We start from the raw sequence: 23,302 nt of genomic DNA on the forward strand, positions 1-23,302 counted from the left end.
TTCATGAGTTCTTTATTGCAAAAAAGAAAAAGAACTATTATAGCTAAAAAGGAAGAAATTGAGACAAAATTAACAAAAAATAAAATAAATTAACATTAAGAAAAATAATGATCCTCAAAATAGGATTTAAAAGTGACAATTTCATTTCACCGTCATCTCAAAAACACATACACATCCTCAAATATTTTTTCTTGTTGGAGAAAAATCCAATATATTAACAGGAGAAGCTAATGAAGCAGTGAATAGGAAAATAGCAAATGAGACATATTTATAGGAAAAAAATATAAAGAAAGTATTCATGTTGTGTAATAAATGACGTAAGTTTTTGTGTAATATTGTCATGATTATTGTTAGGTTATTTCTAATTGACCATAACCGCCGAATATTTTTATAAATTCCAAGGAAGATGAAGGAAATTGTCTAACTGTTGTTGCATTCTTCGAGAAATAAATTCCCATCACCATAAACGTCCAAATATATAGGATTATGATGGTAATCAATCAACCAATTAACAAAATTTTTGTTTATTGCATTTACATTCTTTGCACAAAATAGTTATTCAAAATTTCCTAAAACTCATATTTTGTATAGTTATAAATAGATTAATACAACTACTCTAATAAATTATAGAGTGAACTACATCAAAAGTCTCTGTCGTTTCCGGTTGTGACACTGCAGGTCCTTCAGAGAAAAAAAAAATCTTTACATATATCTAACCTTAGGACCCGTTCACTTAAATAGATTTCATTTCGCATGAAATATATCTTGAGCAGTTTTGAAGTGTGTATGGCCCACCAACACTGAAATGAAACGGGTGTTCACTGAGCCTGTTTGGCAAAAGCAATTAGGGCTCCTGTGTGAATCAAATGACAATCAACCCCTCAAATATTTTCCTTAATTCCAATTGCTACCCTCCTATTTCTACTTGGGAATGTCAACGAAAATTAGCGTGGTTGTTATCGGCTTGAGAATTTCAGAGATGGAATTCATTTTGCTGAATAAATTCAGATCAGTGAAGTCGGAATTAGAGAAAGAAGAAGAGCCCATTTGACAATTTTGTTGAATTCTCTCCGAATCTTCGATTTCTTCAAGGAAATGAGCTAGAAGCGAGACTCTTGTCCCCAATTCCGTGCATACGGACGACGTCGCAGATGAGGCGGAGAAGACCGGAGTCATAACTTTGTTGGCCATTTCAGCGGAAGCGCGGTTTCTGTTTGGCATTTTCACAAACGGATTGTCGACATCGTGGTATGGCGAAATAGAGATTGCCGCAATGCCGTGGCCGAACGGAGGTGGGCGCAGATCCTTCAACCAAAACAGGGTTCCCGTGCGTAGAGTGAAACAAATTGAAACCAATTTGGGGAGGTTTCGTTTTATTTTCAGGGGTAAAGAGGTCATTTTGTGTACCATTAAGCCATAACTTGCTCCCTCAAATTTGTATACCACGAATTTGTGTAGAATTAAATCTGGCCAAAAATGCGCCAAATAGTGCGGGCCTACCATTTAGCTCGGGCTTTCAAGAATTATATCACATAAACTGAACACATGAAAATGATCAGTTTTACACCCATAACTGTCCATATCATGTAAACTGAACGGGTCCTTAAAATTAATCACGAATCTTGTTTTTTGTGACTAAAAGACCCTTCGGCCCTTAAAGGGCATTTTGGACAGAGCATGAACATAATGTCTGAGAATTTGCAGTGACGGCCTACTGCATGCTGACATTGGTCACTGTTGACCTGATGCTATTTGACATGTAGCAGCGGCGGTTCATATTTCTCCCCTCTCTCTCTACTTCCTCTCTCTCTGTCTATATCTCAAATATATAGATAATGTATGTGTTTATGTGTTAAATACTCAATTCAAAATTTTCACACCGTCACTTTTCCCTCACCCGCCTAAACCTCTGCAAACCCTCTTCTCTTTGCATGAATGGCGCCAAAGCGGAAGTGCACTGGTACCTCCGGCGTCGGCGAGTCATCTTCGCGGAAGTCATCTCGTCGTAAAAAAGAACCCAAGCCACCGCCACCGCCCCCGCCACCAAGACATGGACCTGAGATCATAGATGTGGATAAAAAAACATGGGATATCCGAGATCCTGCGCTGGATTTTTTCCTCCGGAAAGAGGAATATAGTATGTTCTGTTTTTAATTTCAATCGTATATATGCTGACTTTTGTTGTGTGATTTAGGGCTCCAAATTTGAATTTTTTGTGAATTTGTTTTGGTTATTTTGGTTTTATTGTTGTTTTGCTTGTTTTGCTTTGATTTTTTGTTTCTGTTTGAGCGATAATTTTGGGAATTAAGGGTTTTAATTTTCTGATTTCATTGGTCTTTTTGTGCATTGACAGAGGAACATCCAGGATGGTTTTCCATTGCTTTCCATCATGGTGGTTCTTTCTTCTTTACCAAGGAGGAAAAAAAGTATGTTGGGGGGTATTTGACCTTCTTCGACTTCTGTACCATAGAACAATTCGACCTCGTAGACCTCTCGAGCATGATCTTAAAGTTGAAGTATGATATGAAGATGATATGTGAGTTCTATTACAGGGATCCAAAGTACAGTGCTGACTGCAAAGGGGTTTTAATAGGCGGTCCTTTGATGCCCATTATTGAGGAGCCACATCTAAAGGATTTCCTCAAAGTGGCGTCTACTTCGACAAAGCTAGTTCACATGTATGTTGTCGAGCTAACCAGAGCGGCGGCCTTACTGAAAAAAATGAAAGATGAAGCTGAGGAGCTTCTTAGATTCAGAGCGTCCAAAACCCCACGAGTCATCATTGAAGAAATTGAAGAAAGCGAACCGATTGTGCCAAAGCGTCAACCGAGAAGGAAGAAGAGGCAGGAGGATCATGTGCAAGGGGACCAGAGTAAGCCTTTGATGATTGGCTGGTATGATAGGGATATTGAGTTTGAGGAATATCTTACTAAAAGTTTTGAAGATAAGCGTGCTCAGTGGAAGATGGAGGATGAGATAGCTTGTCAAAATTTGGAGAAAGCATTTGAAGAGGTGGCAGCTGAACAACAAATATCCCCTGAAGCTGTAGCATCTGATATTGAAGCTATGCTAGTTAGGGAAGCAGCAGTACCGTCGGATGGAACACCAGTTGAAGCAGTAGCATATGAGGAAGAAATTAGGCCGGAAGAAGTTAGTGAGGCAACATTATTTGAACCAGCATCTGAACTAGAACTTGGAGATGTGGTACCAGATGCTCTTAATGTTATGCCGGAACCAGAACTTGGAGATGTGGTACCAGAAGCTGTGGCAGAATCAATAACAGGAGTTGGAGGAGATGTTGGAGATGTTGGAGGAGGAGATTTCTATGCACACGTACAAGAGGTAATGAGTTGTGATTTTTATAATTGACTTAGTACTCTGTTTGTGATTTTGATTTCGTGTACATTTGTGTATATGAATTAGGATGCACCTACACCGTCATGTGTTGAACATTCTACACCGATTGGTCCAAGTGTCGTAGTTGACGAGCATCCTACTGAATTTGAAGCTGTAGTGGATCAACCTGATGCGGACAGGGCCGGAGCATTTGTCCATGTAGAAGATGTATACCAACCCGTCATGGATGGTGGTGTGAAGTGTGAACCACAGTCAGGCATTAGGGTTGACAATGAATTCTTTCCGATTGTTGAGGACATTACTGATGAAATGCTCATGTTCGAGGTTAACCCACATGTGCAAGGATAGCCCCAACTGAAGCTGCGAGAGAAACAGTTGATGAAGCTCCCCAGCAGTTTTTCCAAGATGATTTATACCGTCATGCTTTCGAGTATGCTCCGGATGGATGTCATCTTCATAATGAGGGATATACGACTGAAGATGAAGACGATGAGGGTGGCCATTTTATATCGTTGGCTAATATGTGTCGAGATGAACAATTGTTCACCTCATTCTATGAGTCATTATGTCAGCCACAACAGCCGGTACATCAGCATGAGGGTGACGAGCCGGAGACCAGACGACAAGTTCCTCCAGAACAGAATGATGAAGTCAGTGGAGGCAGTGAAGGGTCAGGGTCCAACAAACAGCGAAATTTCTCAGCTGTTGTGGATAAAATAACTTGTCTTCCGAACCAAACCCACTGTGTGAGCAAGAAACCGTGGATGAGCTTCAAGATCTAAAAGATCTAGAGGATTTGGAGGGGTTGAGGAGGCGGGTGTAAAGTACACACCTTTCAAGCTGACGAAGGAGCTTCCAGTGTGGAAGCTTGGTGATCTTTTTAAGGATCGAGATTTCTTCTACGAGGTCATGCGGCAGTACGCGATTATGATGAGACGACCAGTGCATGTGAGACAAAATGATGGAAAGAGACTTCGTGTCATCTGTAGAGGAAAGTCCTGTGAGTGGTATGTGTATGCAAGAAAAATCGAAACCCACAACAACAGTATACGTGGTTGTGAATATGCAACGGGATCATGCTCACACGTGCTTGCAAGTGTTGGAACAAAGATGGCTCACGGCGAAGTGGCTGGCTGATCGTTACTTAGAGAAAATCAAAGCCAATCCTCACATTCCATTGTCTGCAATACGCCAGTATGTGGATGAGGAGTTCGGCCTTATAGTTGGTAGGATGAAGGCATATCGGGCAAGAGACACCGCATTATAAGGCATTTTTGGGAAGGCGGGACTCCAATACCGGAAGTTGTTCTACTACAAATCCGAGTTGGAGCAGACACACCCTGATTCAAGTGTGCACCTACACTATGAGAATTTCAGGGATCCTGACACTGTAGGCCCCAGATTCCTTAGGTTTTATTGTTGCTTGAGTCCTTTGAAAAAGGGTTGGATGCGTTTTGCCGCCCAATTATCTTCCTAGATGCTTGCTTTTTGCGAGGTATGTATAGGGGCCAACTGATGACGGCTATTGGAATTGATCCCAACAACGGTTGGTGGCCTATTGCGTGGGCGGTGACTGAGGCAGAGAGCTACGCTCAGTGGAAATGGTTTCTCTCCTACCTAGCTGAGGACCTATAATTGCATGAAAATGCCCCTAGATACGTCTTCATGTCTGACCAGCAAAAGGTATGTGCTATGTGCTTTCATTATAACGTTTATAGTTCAAATGTGATTTTTTATTTACTTATACTTTGTATGTGATTTAACTCATACATGAATACTTTGTATGTGATTTTTGGATGTAGTATGTATGTATGTACATTAACACTTCGATTGTGATCATAAAATGTAGAGTTTTTTTACATATGTGTTGTTGTTAACTTAGTGTTGTCTTGTTTGTGTTCCATTTGTAAGGCCTCGCAAAAGCCATTCTTCAGGAGTTCCCACAGAGCGAGCATTGGTTTTGTGTTCAACACATATACATCAACTTCAAGAAGCGATTCATTGGGGAAAATTTTAAAGAGATGTTGTGGGAGCTTGCGTCCAGTACAACCAACGAGCAATATGAAGACCGGATGGATGAGTTGCGGAGTACATATCCCCAAGCACATGAATACCTACTCCATGTTGCCCCGAAAGAAAAATGGGTGAAGGCATATTTCTCCACGCATGTCTGCTGTGATATTATCCTCAACAACATATGTGAGACATTCAATTCAAAAATAGCAATTGCTCGAGAGTTGGCAATTATCACCATGTTGGAGGAGATTCGGACCAGTTAGATGGAGAGGATTCAAATTAGAGGTCAGTGAGTCAAGACCTATGATCACCCTTTGCCGCCCGTTATAAAAGAGATCGTGGATAAGTTCTACACGAGGGCTTCTTCTTGGAGATCAACATGGAACGGAGAGGATTTGTACCAAGTGTCAGGACCGTTTGGCCAGTATGTAGTCAACATGCGTGAATTTACATGCTCACGCAGGTTATGGCAGCTGAATGGTATCCCCTGCACTCATGCAATTGCAATAATCAACAAGAATGGACAGGATGTATCAGACTACGTCTCCCGTGATTATTTAAGGTCCACAATGTCGATGCTGTAAGAGAATGTCCTCTACCCAATCAGTGGGATGGATAATTGGCCGAAGACTTCTGCTGTTGGATTCGAATTGACGCCTCCAAGGCGAAGCGACAACGTGGACGGCCGAAGAAACTCAGGCGCGGGGAGCCCCAAGTTCGACATCACGAGAATGGAGCAGAGTCACTAAGGCGAACCTATATACTGAGATGTCGTCGGTGCGGAACAGAGGGTCATAACAGGAGAACTTGCACCAATGATCCCCGAGTAGATGCTCGTACTGAAGTTCGTCATAGTTCGTCACAGGCCACTGACCCATCTACATCGAGTACCCATAATAGGGCAGAGTCTTCAAACTCTCGTCAAAATCAAGAGGTAGTATTCACAACGAATATATGAAATCCGCACCAGTTGGGCGTCTATTATATATGCCACAGAACACTCCAGCTCCAGCACCATGACGGCCTCGCACACGACAGAATGCAGCAGAGGTAGAATTTACTTTCCATCAATATATTTCATATCTAAACCACTGGGCGTCAATTCCTCACGCTTTGTTGTTTGTTGTAGACAATTCTGACGAGGCCTACCTCAAGTCGGACTACGGCTAATCCGCAGCGCTGTGGCCGTCGCAAGGATCAAGATTAAGAAGATTGGATGATGTGAAATCTAAACAATGTTGTGGTTTTTTGGCATGGGGCTTGAAGCCTTTATTTTGATATTTTGGCTCAAACAATGTTTATTTTGGTATTTTGGCATGACTACACTATTATGTCTAACAGAAGTAACAATATTTTGATGGTTTTTGACGTAACAATATTTTGATGGTTTTTGATGCGATGTTGAATGTTTGTTGTTTGGCGTATGATGGTTTCATAATCCAACCTTTTCATTTATTAAGTGACTCATGGATACAAATCACGAGAATCTACTAATCTGTGTATCTGCTTATGGTGTTTGTTAAACAGTCTTGGTATTTGGTTCGTAATTATCTAAAAATGTGAGGTACTTAATTCGTTATTTTATTTCAGGTTTAAGAATCTTAACACCTTTTAGTACTTCATTCGTGATTTTATTAGGTACTTCATTCGTGTTTGTATAAAAGATGTGGTATTTCATTGGTGATTTTATTCAAGGTGTGTGTGGTATTTCATCAGTGATTTTGCATTGTTACTCAACAAAACAAAACGATCCCAACACATCTCAACAAACAAAACGATCCAATTTTACATTACATAAAGAACTACATAAAGAGAATAATTACAACACATAACAACAATATAACAATCTTCAAATTTCGGGACACTTTGGTTGCTTTATCAATTTGTAACTTAAGCCTTACGCATTCCTCAGATTTCAAGCTCAATTTTAACTTCACCTCTTCAAACTCATCAGTTTTCAAACGCAATTTTTCTTCAAGAACACCCTCCATAATTTTGTTGCATCGGAGTTGTTCTTCAAAGTTATCGCGTTCGAGCTTGATTTTTTGAAAGTAAGTGTCTTGACTTGGGGAAAGACCCACATCAACCCAGCGAAAGAATCTGCAATCATCTTCCTGCATAATTCATACAAAAATCAATGGAATGTCGTCTATATAAAGGGACATTTTCTTTGCGATTGTGCCATGCCATACCATACCTTGCATATTGGACAACGATAGTAACGCCGACCAGGATTCGCAGTAGTCCTAGATATCACTAGCTCGGCCTCAAGATCATGGTTGCAGTTCACGCTCTCTGGACAAGGCCAATTCCAATTAAAGCTTGACCCGTATGATTGAGAACTAGAAGAAGACATTACTTGAACAAGCACCTGAAAATTGAGATGCAACTTATTAAAAAGTTAGACGCATAAACCCTAAATTTTATACAACCCAAATCTGCCCAAATTCAGCTGCAACTGCAAAATCCACACAAATTTACATTCAAAATCAACCCAAATTCAGCTGCAAAATCCAAATTCAGATGCAAAATGACCCTAATTTGAGCTGCAAAATCCACTCAAATTCAGATGCAAAATCGTCCCAAATTCACCTTACCGGTCGGAGAGCGGACAGAGTGCAAGTTACCCAAATCGCTATGTCAAACTTAGCTATAGGATCACTGAATGCGTAAACGAAAGAAAATGAAAGGAAGGTTAATGGGGGTGTTGAATTGAAGTGGGAGAAGAAGATAAATGAAGATAAATGAATTCATTCAGCAAAATGAATTCCATCTCTGAAATTCTCAAGCCGATAACAACCACGCTAATTTTCGTTGACATTCCCAAGTAGAAATAGGAGGATAGCAATTGGAATTAAGGAAAATATTTGAGGGGTTGATTGTCATTTGATTCACACAGGAGCCCTAAATGCTTTTGCCAAACAGGCTCAGTGAACACCCGTTTCATTTCAGTGTTGGTGGGCCATACACACTTCAAAACTGCTCAAGATATATTTCATGCGAAATGAAATCTATTTAAGTGAACGGGTCCTAAGGTTAGATATATGTAAAGATTTTTTTTTTCTCTGAAGGACCTGCAGTGTCACAACCGGAAACGACAGAGACTTTTGATGTAGTTCACTATTTATAAATATAAGTGTGGTCAAGTGATATGTGACTCGTTCATCCTTAACCAAATGGTTAAGGTCCCAGCCTTTGGCTATTGCCTACAAGTCATTGCGGTGAATAATAATCATTGGACGGCCTTGGTAACTATAAAAAAAAAAAGATAAACTAGAAATATATTAGTTTGAACATCGTTTAAGTTCTTATTTATTTTAAAGTAGGAAAGATGATAAAGAAGGAAAGAGAAAATGTTGTTGGATATTTAAAAGTGAAAGAGATGAATAAAATAAAAAGAAAATGAAATAGTGTATTTTAATTAATTCCTAAACAAGAGAGGGGACACACTAAAAAGGGATTTGGTATCCGTTGGTATATTGGAGAAACTATGATAGTTGCAACATTACCTCGGTCTGACTCCCGAAGTATTTACATTACCTCGTTTTTTAGATAGAAAAGATAGACTAAATTGTGAACTTTCTACGAAACGGGTCTTGTGTCTGTCAAGAAAATATATCTATAACCAAACAAAGTGAAAATACTCACTTAACATGTATCACCAAACCCGTGGCAGATCCAAGATTTTTTATTTGGAATATGAAAAATAGTTATAGAAGTTTAAAAATCCAAACAATTCTTTTTGTTCTCTTAAGTACAAATGTTTTATATAAATAAAAATTACTCCCTCCGTCCCACATTTATAGTCACATTTAGTTAAGGCACGAGTTTTAAGGAATTGGTGGAGTGTGTAATTAGTGAAGTGAGATGGTGGAGTGTGTAATAAATGAAGTGAGATGGAAGAGTGAGATGGTGGCCATGTTTTAAAAACCGGACCGGACCGGTCGGTTCGACCGGTCCAACCGCGAACCGGCAGGCAATCCGGTCCGGTTAAGCCATAAAAACCATCACCAAGTTCACCCGCTGTGAACCAGTGAAACCGGTCGGACCAATAACCGGAAACCGGTTTTTTCAATTTCAAAATATCTTTTCAAAATTTGTTCTTGTAGAGACTTGAACTCATAACCTCTCCTCCAAATATCAGCACCTCCTCCACTCCACCACAAGGCCTTGATGGAATATAATGAACATTGATTATATACATACATTAAATTTTATACACCCAATTACCCGTACTAATAAAATAATTCATCTTAATTATATATTCTATAAATAATTTGTAATTATAGTATATATTAAATTATAATTATTATATCTTAACTTCTAATCATACTTACTAATAACTAAATTTTATCGTTACTTATCAAGTTACCATTCATATTTTTTTACATATTACTTATTAGTTATAGTTCACTATTTATTAAATATTATTTTTTAGTATATTTTATTTAAACTACATAATATTCTTTTTAAATAATTTTATAATATTACTTCATCACATACACATTTTTGAAATAACATGAACTTTATCTACTTTTATACATATAATATATATTTTCATCTACACTAATTAATAATTTATGTATTTAATTATATTTACTAATAAAAAATTATTCAATTTTAATATTTCAATACTATTTTTTTATTTATATTATATCTATAACTAATTATTTATATTGTTTAATTTTTTTTACATGTTATGAATTATATTTTATTATTTATTATATTTTGTGCATTATATATTTAATTTAATATATTTATAATAGTATAACGGTTCGACCAGTAGTTAAGCCGGTCGGACCGGTTAAACCATGAACCAGTAGCTTCGCCGGTTCACCGGCTGGTCCGATTTTTAAAACATTGGATGGTGGAGTGTGTAATAAATGAAGTGAGATGAAGGAGTGTGTAATAAATATGGGACGGACTTTTATGGCAAAATATGACTATAAAACTGGGACGGAGGGAGTATATAGTTTGGAAATAAATTTTTTTGACATAATATATTTGAGTAAATTTTTTATTATTTTTTAATAGATTAATAATTTCTAGAACTGAACCTTGTGGATATGAATAATTTAAGCAAAATGTCAATGTTTTAAAAAATTATAGATATTTGGTTAGTTGCAAATGTTTTATATACATGTGCACATAATTGCTGCAAAAAAGATAAAATAGGTTTAAAGTAAATTTTTTGATTATTTGAGAATTTGATCAAGAAGTATATAAATTTATTTTTCAATTGTTTTAACATATAAAAAAGATAATACATCTATTCTTTCAATTGTTTGAATAAAAGTAAAAAAAAAAAGTAAATTCATTATTTTAATTAAAAAGATAGAGAAAGAAGTAAAAGCCTATAAAACTTTTAATTCTCTAAATAAAATAAAACATGAAATAAGTAACAAATTGTATTAAGAAATCAAAAAATAATTAAAATAAGTAATATACTACTGATATACGTAGAACTTATATACTCCACTTGTTCTAAGGTGGATATGACACTGCACCAAATAGTCGTAAGATTATAACCAAAACTAATTAACCTGAAAAAAGACATGATATTATCTTGAATAGAATATAGTCAAGACATGTGGATATCACAAACAAAACGTTATGAAATTAATACATTCAAAGTATGATACAATAATGGTCCTTTTCATGTTTTGAAATATTTGATCACCTTCTATATCAACGGCAACATTCGTGATTCATCTAATACTAATCGAATTACATTTTCATGATTCATGTAATATTAATCGAATTACATTTATTAGTCTCCATATTACACACTCACAAATCCTCACATTAAAAATATCAGACAGAATCATTGACTCGTTTGGAAATATTGTTTGGAGCCTCTATGGCGGGCCCTTCAATGGAGGGAAGAAGAAGCTCTTTACCATTTCAATTCTTTCATTCCATTTCAACCAACACTACACAAATACAACTTCTTGGCCATTAAAACCCGGCAAATTGTTCTCTCTTCAGCACTATTCATTTTATACTTTCCCTAAACCTTATTGATTTCAAATCTGCCGATTTGCAGTTGAATGAAAACGTGTGAATGAGGTTTGTGAGTGCTCTTGTTTCTTTGATTTTTTGAATTAGTCCGGCGGAGGAGAGGTGGGATGATGCAATTTGAAGGCGGCGGGGCGGCGGCGGCGGGTAACAACCTGCATTGGAAGAAAGAGCTGACGCAAATCCGCAAGGCTGCGAGGGTGCTCAGGGATCCTGGAACCTCCTCGTCGTGGAGGCCATCGCCGTCGCCGCCGCCTGATTCTGCAAGATCTCTCACCAAGAATAGCCGCGTTGAAGGTAATGCCTTTGAGCTCAATTTTAATGTGGGGACTAATAATAGCTCTAATAGTGAGAGGAAAAAGGGGAGAGTGTATTTGCATAATTGGAAGAGTCAGAAATCTGAGAGTGAAAGGAGTAGACAGATTAATGATGATGGTGGTGGTGGTGGTGGTGATGTGGAGGGATCTTCCTCTACTCAAGGGGAGAGCTTTGAAGTTGATAGCTTGAATACTGTGAGGAATGATGCCAAGAGTGATGGTCATCAGACTGATAGGTTTACTGCAGCGTTGTTTAAATGTATGGACTCGAGCTATACGCCGTGTATTAGGCGCAGGAGGAAGAAGAAATCAGCGAGGAGTGGTTATTCTAGTCCTGGTTCAAGGCAGAAATTGCAGATGAAGATGTTGCTAAGTCGATACGTGAAAAATGCAATTGATGATTCGCCAAGTGTTGGTTCGGGGAGGGAAGATTTTATGAGTTTGATTGGTCAGTCAGATGAAAATGGGGGTTATTGCAATTCGGAGGATCTAGGGAGAGATTCTGCAGTGTCACAATTGCTTGCTAGGTTCAAGAATAACAAGGGTTGGTCTTGTCCTCCTGTGAAGATGATGAGGAGTCACAGGAAGGAGGATGATTCTGTTCCATATAGCACGCGGGCGTTGTTGGCACGCCGTTATAATAGATATGCAATCAGGAATCCTAGTACAGTTGACTCTTGGGTTGGAATGACCGGTTCATTTGATGATGGTGATGATGAGGTGGATGATCAGCGAGGATGTGGGATTCCTTGTTATTGGTCTAGGAGGTCAACACCTCGATCTAGAAACGGAAGTTCCTGCTCTCCATCTCTTTCTGACGTTCTGAGAAGAAAAGGAAGCAGCTTGCTTTGTAGAAGCCAGACCATGTCTCAGCAAAGACATCAAGGAATAGCTTTGCGTTCCAACAAGAGGAAGCTCAACTCTAAGATAGCAGCTCCTCTTCTTGACAGCGGTGCTGATGGATCATCTTTGAGAACCATGGAAAGTGATGATGAACTCACAGCAAAACTCGCAGAACTTGATATGGAGGGCATGAGCCGGCTGGCTGGAAGGAGGTGGCGATCTTCAAGTTGTAGAAGTCTGGAAGGGCTAGAGTTTGTAGCTCGAGAAAGTTTTTCTGACAATATCAAAAGCCTGAGCCACAAATACAGGCCGATGTGTTTTGAGGATTTAATTGGACAGAATATGGTTGTTCAATCTCTTGCGAGGGCAGTTTCAAGGGGAAGGATCACCCCGAGTTATCTATTTCAAGGCCCTCGCGGAGTTGGAAAGAAATCAATGGCTCGGATTTTTGCTGCTGCTTTGAATTGCCTTGCCACCGATGACAGTAGGCCATGTGGTGCCTGCATGGAATGTGCCGACTTCTTAACTGGCAAGACCAGATTTATTGAAGAAGTTGATTGCTCCAATAACAAGGGAGTTGACGGACTGAAAGATGTCTTAAGAAACATATCAGTGGTTCATCCTTCAGGACTTCCACATTGCAGGGTTATTGTCATGGATCAGTGTCATTTACTGCCCTCGAAAGCATGGCTTTCATTTCTTCGGGTTCTTGAAAAAACATTACCTTTTACAGTTTTCATACTCATAACAACTGATGTTGACAATGTGCCACGAGCTATATTGACCCAGTGTCAGAAGCATATTTTCAACAAAATTGGCAATGGCGATATTGTTACTCGACTAAGGAAGATCTCTGTTGAAGAAAATTTAGATGTTGAACCAAATGCGTTAGAGCTGATTGCTTCGAGTGCAGATGGTTCACTACATGATGCTGAAATCATGCTGGACCAGTTGAGTTTGTTTGGGAAACAAATCACCAAGTCATTGGTGAATGAGCTGGTGAGTTTGAGCCAACCTTTTTCCAAGTCTTTAACTAAATCTATGTTGACTGATCTTCTTAGTTTTTCCATTATATGATTTGCATCCATATGAAGAAGTATGTTACATTTTTTTTTTCGTGTTAATTTTCAGTTAATGCATTAGTTTTTGGCCAATGCGTTTAATAGAAAAGTAGAGTTGTATAATCTATCAAATAATGCCAAGTTGTGTGCGACGTTTCTACAGATGGGGGTTGTCTCCGAGGACAAACTACTGGAGCTTTTGGAATTAGCCATGTCATCAAATGCTACCGAAACTGTAAGAAGATCCAGAGAAGTGATGGATTCAGGTGTCGACCCACTAGTTCTAATCTCACAGTTGGTTACTCTTATTGTGGATATTATTGCTGGAACTCACCTGAGTGTTGATGCAAATCACAATGATTCAATCTTCGGTTGGAAAACTTGTAAGTCCATCTGCTGCTCGAGTGAAACTCTCTTCTAATGTGTATGTTGCTCTCTTTTTGCTTTCATCTTGCTATTAGTTTGGCTTCTTCTTGTGCCAAATGAGCTTGCAAATAGCTACAAATAATCTGAATTTTGGTGTTATGATTTTCGCTATTGAGATCTACTACTTTCTAAGGTCTTCAAGTTTACTGATGGATATTTAGTTATATCATCTGTACATGGGTTGAATCAACACAACAATATCGTTTAGAAGCTTTTCGTCCCCTAAAATTTTAACGCACAGTATATTTATCCAGTACTGGTATTTTTATATGTGCTGATACACTCATAGCGTTTTCAACTATTAATGTATTTATTTCCAGTGACAGAGAGAGAGTTACACAGATTGAAGCATGCATTAACATTACTATCTGAGGCAGAAAAGCATCTGAGGGTCTCGAGTGAACGATCAACCTGGTTCACAGCAACTCTATTACAATTAGGTTCTATGCCCTCTCCTAGTCGAACTCATTCCACAAGTAGTCGAGGGCAGGTCTCCAAGGCAACTGAGGAGGAGCACGCAAGTATACCTGGAGAATCGACTGCCTCCAGGCACAACTCTGACAAACAATTTGCACCCGAAAAGTCAACTTCTCCCACATCCTGTATGTTTTCTGATCAATGCAATTCTGCGAGCAATGTCAGACCAACTCCAAATACCAACCAAAGTCAATTTAACGACTGTATAAGTTTGACTGTCTCACACGCTGACAGTACAAACAAGAGAACCACATTGAGGTGCGTGAATTCAGAGATGTTGGTTAGTATTTGGCTTCTGTGTATCGAGAAATGTCATTCTGAGACACTGAGGCTACTGCTACATTCTTATGGGAAGCTTGTTTCAATATCAGAAATGAAAGGTAAACTCCCTCTCTGAAGATGGACACATTCGAAACTGTTTTCCTGCTTTTCCCCTTTCTCTACTCCGTTGCCCTATAGACTAACTTTTGAAATTTGCTTCACTTTTATGTGTCACTTACACTTTTATATTTTGTTATGCTATAGATTTCTAGATATGGTCGAGCAACGAAACTTTTCATCACAAATATCATAACGTCGTGGTTTTTGGGTACCTTTCTAATGAGTTTTGAACTTTATACAGGTGGTTTTATTGCTCACATTGCATTTGAGGATAGTGATATCAAAACCAGAGCACAAGGCTTTCTTAGCAGCATCACTAACTCATTTGAAGCTGTTTTGCGACGCAATGTGGAAGTTAAATTAAGTCTACAAGAGGATTCTTTGGATCATAAGCTGATGAACGAGATTCCAATAAACCAGGAAAACAAATCAACATGCTCAAATGTTAGCACAAGTATGGAAGATAGCAAGTCAGATATTCCTGTGCAGAAAACTGAATCCATCATCCTCGAGCAAATATCGAAAAATGCCTCGTTGCAGGCATCGGACAAAGGAACACCTCAATCAGTGAGAAATTTGAGACCTGAAAGGAATCAAGTTCTACCACAAGATGAGTTGAATCATGAAATGGAAAAACTAAATATGAACGACGAAGTGGCACCTCAGAAAGATCAGGTTGTTCAGAACGCTGATCACTGTCCAATCTCCCCGAGCTTGCTTCATAATACCACATTTGGCAACAGTTTCCGCAATGATAACAAGTAAGATGATGCTATAACCTTGGATTTCTTACACATGTTTTTAATTATCTCAATGTTGAATGCATTGTAGCTAAATGCTCTCACTCTTTTTCTGAAAGATTCTCAAATTCTGAAAAGTCACATCCAGTTGTTTAGCCTGCTATGTTTTTCTACATACACAAGAAATCACTATGATATCGAATCAAAGTGACCACGGTGGAGTATGGAGCAATATAGATGATAACATTGATAATACTAGAAAGAGATCTGTATTTACTAATGTTAGTTTTAGTTAGCAGCAGCGAACTTCAATTTCGGTCTAGATACATAATTCATTAAATGAAAAACAGAAAATGCAGTAGAAATTAAGTTCACTGAACAGCAACCATGGACTAGACTAGAAGGCAGAATAAATCAGATTGACTTGCGAAAACTGTTATATATATACGGAATATAAAGTCGAAAGAGCTAGAGAAGAGTTGTTCTTGTCCTATCATATGTGCTGATATTTCCTTGTACAGAGGATACGAATCTGGATCAGGAGGCGGAGGTTGCAGTGCGATGCTCTGTTGGAATAACCGGACACCTCAAGCAAGGGGAAAGGTATGCCATTTCATGAATCAATTTTAATAGATGGGAAACAACAGTTGCAAGATGCACTCGGTTAAGACTCTTTATCCATACTTTCTTTCTCCAGGCTAAGAAAGACGCATCTAGACATGCGGCTAAAAAAGGGCGATTTTCTTTATTCGGAGAGTGTGGGAAATGAAGAAACAGACAACAGAGACAGTAGATATAACTTCAGGCAATCCTGTGTTTCACATCAGTTATTTTATTTGTATTTATAGGCTTATGTGATCCTAGCCTTGTATGTTTCTCGAAAAAACATGTGTTTCCCGGCCCATCAGCGTGTTTTTTTTTTGTTTTACGGTACAAAAAATTTATATCCAAGTGAAACGTATTAAACTTATAAATCTCATATAGTAGGTAATTATGTAAAATCATTTGTAATGTGCAACATGCTCTTAGGAACAATTGTATTCACCTATAAATACAGGCATGTACAAATCATTTTTCATGTATATAAGATAAACATAAAGCTAGTAGCATATAATTACAAAAGGCTTAACAACAAGATTGCAAAAAATTATTTTAGATTAGGCTACCCATCTATTGTCTTTGGATGGGAGGTTTGTTTGTGAGTGATAGTCGTTTCCTTGATTTGGATTGTATATCCTCAACTTTATATTCAATTTATTTTTTAGTTATGAAATTCATTTACCAATAAATATACTCCCTCATGTTCACATATTAATGAAACGAAAACTCAAGGCCATTTTTAGTTCTAAACAAGTGATTGTTTTATTATTTTAGTTCAAAATATGTTTGATAGTTTCTGGTCTTCGACATTAAGAACTGGTCCATTTTGAAAAAAAAATGATAAAACCATTACATTTAATTTTAAACGATTAACACAATTAATTAATTAAATTATTTATCAACATTAGAATTTTTTTTAAAATGGTATTTGGCATTATAATTTTGTTTTCATTTCATTTCTTAAATTAGTTTTTATGAAATAAACAAAATTAATTTTAAATTATAGTATTATGTGGAGTATTATAATTATGAATGTTTAAAATGAATAGAATGAATTGAGGGAAAATATCAGTATGCATCAAATCTTTATCCTCACAGTAGCTCACAATTTCGATGGACCCGACATCGACTGAGAGTTTCCAACAATCCACAGCAGATGGCCAACCTCAACTGGAAAAATCATACTCCTATATACTTAAAAAATTTGAATACCTAAAATCTAAATAGAATAGCCAATAATTTGACATGAAAATCCTATTTGGAAATTATGATGTTGAGTATCAGTTTACCAAAAATCATACTAGCTGACCATCAAAATTTAACAAATTTGTCAATTTTGCTACTATATTGGAAAACTAAAAGTCAAAACATACTGTTTTACACCAAAATATGATCTGAGTATTGTTTGTTTGTACTCCATGTATCTCAATTATCTTCTTAATTACCATCAACATTCACTCCCTAAATTTTATTTTATGCACTAAATCCTTGTAGACTCCAAATATTTAGATACGAAGAAAATAAAAATATGTTTGGAACATTTTTTGAAATTCCCTAGTCTAGATATATTAAGTTGTCAATATGAGTAATTGTGCCCAACAAATTATTTTTGACATGCATAACCATATATAGTATGATTATGTTTTGACAACTGGTATGTCTACACTAGTTTCCATATCAACAAAATTACATTTGTCAAAAATTTATTAGTTGGAAACCAACTCATATTACCAACTTGGTATATCAAGCCTATAGATTTTTTTCAAAATTGAGAATGAAAGATTTTAAAAGGGGTTGTGTTTGGATGATTGGATTCTTAGACATTTAATTCCATTATACAAAACGAATAATATAATTAAAATAATAAGGGGAATAATATTGAACTGATTTAGGGAGATGTGATTATGTGAATGCCCTAATATGGGAATAAAAATAAAAATAATGAATGAATAGATTTTGCATGGTCGGGGAAAGAAACAAACAAGCCCTAAAGTCAAAAACGGAAATTCCTTGCAACGTAATATTGCGAGGGAGGGAAAAAGGAGTGATTCCATTTCAATTATTTGCTGTGCTGCGCCTTAAACCATGGAAATAATTGAGCAGTAATTATTGCCTTGAAATCCATTATTTATGTTAGGTTGGGCAGAAGTGGCCATTAAAGAAAGGCTATTAAGATCCACAGATCTGTCTTCCTAAACAAAATGCTTGCAATGAATTAATTACATCGTGTATATGTATGCAATGCTCCTCTTTCCCATTTCCTGATTCACTGCAGCGGAGCGGAGCTATGTTGTCAGTTGACGCCGGCGGGAGTGGGATTGATCACCGCCCCAGCAACCTGCATTTGAAGAAGGAGCTCACCCAAATCAGGAAGGCCGCCAGAGTGCTCAGGGACCCCGGAACCTCCTCATCTTGGCGCTCTCCGCCTCTTGGCTCTGCAAGATCTCTTCACTACAAGAGCAATGGTAATGCTGTTGCTTCTCCCTCTCAACACATTTTGCACCCTCCTTCGCTTGCAGGGAGTGGGAATAGTAATAATGCTGGTGGTAGGAAAGGGAAAGGGGATAGGGGGAGGGTTTATTTGTGTAACTGGAGGAATCAGAAGCCTGAGAGTGAGAAGAGTAGGCGGAATGGTGAAGATGAGGGGTCCTCGTCTAGTTTGAATGGTGGTGGGAATGATTCGAAGAGTGAGGGTTATTTGAGTGATAGGTATGGTTCATCGGTGTCTAAGTGTAGGCGTACTGTTAAGAAGAAGTCGAAGAGGGGTAATTGTTCTAGTGGTGGTTCTAGGCATCAGAAGGAGAAGTTGCAGATGAGGATGATTTTGAGTAGGTATGCTAAGAATGTTGCTGACTGTTCGCCTAGTGTGGGATTGAGGAGGGATGATTTGGCTAAATTGGGGGATCAGTCTGATGATAATGGGGATTATTGCAATTCTGAGGATTTAGGGAGGGATTCTGCGATATCGCCTTTGCTTGCTAGGCTTAAGAAGAAAGGTTGGTCTCGTTCACCGACAAAGTTGTTGAGGAGTCATAGGAAGGAGGATGATTCCGTTTCGTATAGCACACAAGCATTGTCGACAAGCTCTTATAATAGGTATGCTGTTAGGAACCCAAGTACTGTCGAGTCTTGGGATGCCACCACCGGGTCATTGAATGGTGCTGATGATGATGGAGATGATCAGTTGGATTTGCCTGGACGTCAGGGTTGTGGAATTCCTTGTTACTGGTCTAGAAGGTCGACACCAAAGTCTAGATATGGGGGGAGTTCTTGTTCTCCGTCTCTTTCTGATGCTCTAAGAAGGAAAGGAAGCAGCTTGTTTTGTGGAAGTCAGACCACGTCCCATGGAAGACATCATCGTTTGCCTTTGGCTTCCAACAAGAGGAGACTCAGCTCCATGACAGCAGGTCAAAGCCTCATTCCTCTTATTGGAAATAGTGCTGATGGAAGATTATCCATGAGAAGTGGGAACAGTGACGATGAGCTCTCAACAAATTTCACAGAGCTTGATATGGAGGCCTTGAGCCGGTTGGATGGTAGGAGGTGGTCTTCAAGTTGTAGAAGTCAGGAAGGCCTTGAGGTAGTAGCTCTGAACGAGGAAGCACGTGAAGAAGGTTCTCCAGAGAATATCCGAAGCCTGAGCCACAAATATAGGCCAATGTTTTTTGACGAATTAATTGGCCAAAAAATAGTTGTTCAATCTCTTACGAGTGCGGTTTCAAGAAGGCGGATTGCTCCAGTTTATCTATTTCAAGGTGCTCGTGGCATTGGTAAAACTTCCGCGGCTAGAATCTTTGCTGCTGCTTTGAATTGCATTGCCACTGAAGGGAGTAAACCCTGTGGGATCTGCCGGGAATGTACTGATTTCATGTCTGGAAAGAGCAGGTGTCTTGAAGAAGTTAATGGCTCCAATAAGAAGGGAATCGACCAAATGAAAAATCTGTTAAGAAACATATCAGTGGTCCATCCCTCGGCACTTCCACATTACAAGATTTTTGTCATTGACCAGTGTCATTTACTGCCCTCAAGAACATGGCTGGCATTTCTTCGACTCCTTGAAAAACCATTGCCGCGTATTGTTTTTGTACTCATTACAACTGATGTTGACAATGTACCACGCACCATATTGACTCGTTGCCAGAAGCACGTTTTCAACAAAATTAGCAATGGCGATATTGTTACTCGCCTAAAGAAGCTTGCAACTGATGAGAACTTAGATGTTGATCCAAATGCGTTAGAGTTGATTGCCTCAAATGCAGATGGTTCACCACGAGATGCAGAAACCATGCTGGACCAGTTGAGTTTGTTTGGGAAACGAATCACTAAGTCCCTGGTGAATGAGCTTGTAAGTTAAATCTTTATTGTCCTGCCTTGTGATGATTCTGCATAATCTTCTTTCTTTCCGACTTGCATTCAATGAAGAACTATTTTTGGTATTTTCTTGCCCATTTTAGTCAAGAAAAAAGATCTTGCTCTTAAATAAGAGTTTTCATGGTTCTGATTACTAAAAAAGTGAATGTCGATATCTATAGATTAATTCGTCTCCATGTCTTCTAACGAAGAATTTTCATATGATGCTTATGCTTCTTATGCAGATGGGGGTTGTCTCGGAGGATAAATTACTTGACCTTCTGGAGCTAGCAATGTCATCAAATGCTACAGAGACAGTTAGAAGAGCGAGGGAATTAATGGATTCGGGTGTTGATCCATTAGTACTAATCTCTCAGTTGGTGACACTTATTGTGGATATTATTGCTGGGACTTATTCAAATGCTGATGCAAAGGACAACTATCTGTTCTTTGGTGGGAGAAATTGTAAGTTATTTTACTTTTACTATGTTTAGCATGCCTTTAACATCAACTTCAATTTTCATGTTCTAGGTTAATATAATGGAAAAGTTGATAACTGCATAAGATTTCAAATTACTGTCTTTCCCTATTCTGGAAGAAGATACTATAATAAAAGAATCATTATTAATACCTATAAATATGTAAGCTGGACATTTTGAACTTATAGCATCCTCAGTTCATCAAGTTTTTTTTGGGGTTTATTTTCTCATATATGTAATTTTTTTGTGTTGATTACCACATTCAAGTTATTATGTATGAAGAATTTGAAAAACAGTAATAAAAGAGGAAACAAAGCAGTGAAGGTTGTGGGGGTGGGGTTGATGGAGAATTCAATGATGATATTTGTTGCTTCAAATGCTTATTTATCCATTGCTGTTATCTCATAATTTCTGAAACCATTGATGGTTGAATTTTCAGTGACTGAAAGAGAATCGGACAGACTTAAGCACGCATTAACGCTACTGTCTGAGGCGGAAAAGCATCTCAGAGTTTCAACGGAACGATCAACCTGGTTCACAGCAACCCTATTACAATTAGGTTCTATGTCTTCTCCAGATCGAACTCAGTCCACCAGTAGTCGACGACAGAGTTCAAAGGCAACTGACGAGGAGCACGTAAGTATGGTTAGAGAATCTACAGCCCCCAAGCAGAACTCAGATGCACAATTTGCACCTCAAAAGTCAGGTTCGCCCTCACCCTTTATGGTTGCTGCTCACTGCAATTCAACGAGCAACGAAAAACCAGTCAGACAAATTGCCAAACCCAATCAAAGCCAATTCAGTGATAGCGGAAATCTGACAGGCTCAAATGGTGATTTCGCAACTGGTCAAACGACAATGACATGCATGGATTCGAGGATGTTGAATAATATCTGGATCCAGTGCATTGAGAAGTGCCATTCTAAGACACTGAGGCAACTACTTCATGCTCATGGAAAGCTTGTTTGTTTGTCTGAAACGAAAGGTAAATCGCGTGATCATTTCAAGTGCATGCTTAAGAGCTTTCGTTGTTGCAAAACTCGTAACAGACTTGTTCATGCAGGTGGTTTGATTGCCGACATTGCGTTTGAGGATGGTAACACCAAGAGCCGAGCACTAGGTTTTCTCAGCAGCATCACTAATGTATTTGAATTCGTTTTACGAAGCAACGTGGAGGTTAGGGTAAGTCTGCTGCACGACTGGAGAGTCAGAACCTCCTCTGCAGATGTTAGTACATCGGAAGATGGCAAATCAGATCTCCCCTTGCGGAGAATCGAATCCATTATCCACGAGCAAAGGCTGGAAACCGCGTGGATGCATGCAATGGAGAAAGGAGCCACTGCATCATGGAAGCCAGAAAGGAATCAAGTCCTGCCTCAGGATGGCATAGATCATCCACACGTATTGAATTCGAAAGTGCAGCAATGGGAAGATGAGTTGCATCATGAGATTAAAGTACTCAAAATCAATGATCAGACAGGTAACAAGATCGGCCATCACCCCATATCTCCGAGCTTGCTGCATAACGCCACCACCTTCCCGGATAACATGTAAGTCTCTCTAAACATTTTTCAGAATCTATGGATGCTTAGTCATGTGTAACAATGGTGTCATCATTCTTCTGCAGGGGATATGAATCTAGCAGTGGCGCAGGCGGTTGCAGCGCCTTCTTATGTTGGAATAACCGCAGACCTCAAGGAAGAAGAAAGGTAGGCTGTGTTATGTTTTGAGTCAAGTCACATTTTATGATATTTGCAAATTAGTACCCGATAAATCGATTTTTGTTCCTAACCCGACTTTTAATAAAAGCCTGGTGGCTCCTGTATAACACGTTCGACTGTCAACACGATTATCTAGAATTAGAAATGGGAATAATTTGTCGTGGTACTAATATGTCGATATCGAAAGTGTGACCCGACCGGGTATATTCGCGAACCATGTTGGTGAACTTGTGTTCCTTGTGCAGGGTGTACAAGTACAACCCAAAGGTGGAAGAAGATTCTCTTTAATTGGAGAGTGTGCTAAATTGAGGAGATCAGAAAACAAGAGATTGAGCATATGATCACCTAATCCATTCCCTTTGATTTTGTATTTATAGGTGATTTTCAAATATCATTCATACCATGTAAAGTTACACCTTGTGTCTCATCATTTACTTAATTCTACCAATACTAATAAAATTTATAGACCTTTTGTTGTGCTATGAAACTAGATTGACCATATTTGTATTGCGCAAA

The 23,302-nt window shown here is 38.4% G+C and overlaps 3 protein-coding genes and 1 pseudogene across 4 annotated transcripts; all 4 read left to right on the forward strand.

Annotated features, from left to right (window-relative positions):
- Nucleotides 1-1,935: 1,935 nt before the first annotated feature.
- On the forward strand, nucleotides 1,936-4,139 carry LOC148927346 (uncharacterized). The gene is made up of 4 exons (XM_089056562.1): nucleotides 1,936-2,137; nucleotides 2,354-3,342; nucleotides 3,424-3,613; nucleotides 3,706-4,139. Exons 1-4 carry the CDS (start codon nucleotides 1,936-1,938, stop codon nucleotides 4,137-4,139), a joined length of 1,815 nt encoding a protein of 604 aa, XP_088912688.1.
- A 1,290-nt stretch (nucleotides 4,140-5,429) lies between these two features.
- On the forward strand, nucleotides 5,430-6,580 carry LOC148927347 (uncharacterized; annotated as a pseudogene).
- A 4,596-nt stretch (nucleotides 6,581-11,176) lies between these two features.
- On the forward strand, nucleotides 11,177-16,540 carry LOC125192071 (protein STICHEL-like). The gene is made up of 6 exons (XM_048089525.2): nucleotides 11,177-13,550; nucleotides 13,776-13,995; nucleotides 14,359-14,895; nucleotides 15,138-15,657; nucleotides 16,158-16,239; nucleotides 16,334-16,540. The coding sequence occupies exons 1-6, from the start codon at nucleotides 11,502-11,504 to the stop codon at nucleotides 16,403-16,405; spliced, it is 3,480 nt and encodes a 1,159-aa protein (XP_047945482.2). The 5' UTR covers nucleotides 11,177-11,501; the 3' UTR covers nucleotides 16,406-16,540.
- Nucleotides 16,541-18,306: 1,766 nt separating this feature from the next.
- LOC125191900 (protein STICHEL-like) lies at nucleotides 18,307-23,264 on the forward strand. 2 transcript variants are annotated; one of them, XM_048089325.2, is made up of 7 exons: nucleotides 18,307-20,581; nucleotides 20,832-21,051; nucleotides 21,505-21,771; nucleotides 21,889-22,050; nucleotides 22,129-22,615; nucleotides 22,693-22,774; nucleotides 23,032-23,264. In XM_048089325.2, the coding sequence occupies exons 1-7, from the start codon at nucleotides 18,473-18,475 to the stop codon at nucleotides 23,125-23,127; spliced, it is 3,423 nt and encodes a 1,140-aa protein (XP_047945282.2). In that variant the 5' UTR covers nucleotides 18,307-18,472; the 3' UTR covers nucleotides 23,128-23,264. The 2 variants fall into 2 exon arrangements, with proteins under 2 accessions (XP_047945282.2, XP_047945281.2); XM_048089324.2 differs by having other exon boundaries at nucleotides 18,308-20,581; nucleotides 21,505-22,050.
- Nucleotides 23,265-23,302: the final 38 nt, after the last annotated feature.

Source organism: Salvia hispanica, chromosome 4 (genome assembly GCF_029641045.1).
Source record: "Salvia hispanica isolate PSC_SH4W2 chromosome 4, Shi_PSC_v1, whole genome shotgun sequence".
NCBI lineage: Eukaryota > Viridiplantae > Streptophyta > Magnoliopsida > Lamiales > Lamiaceae > Salvia > Salvia hispanica.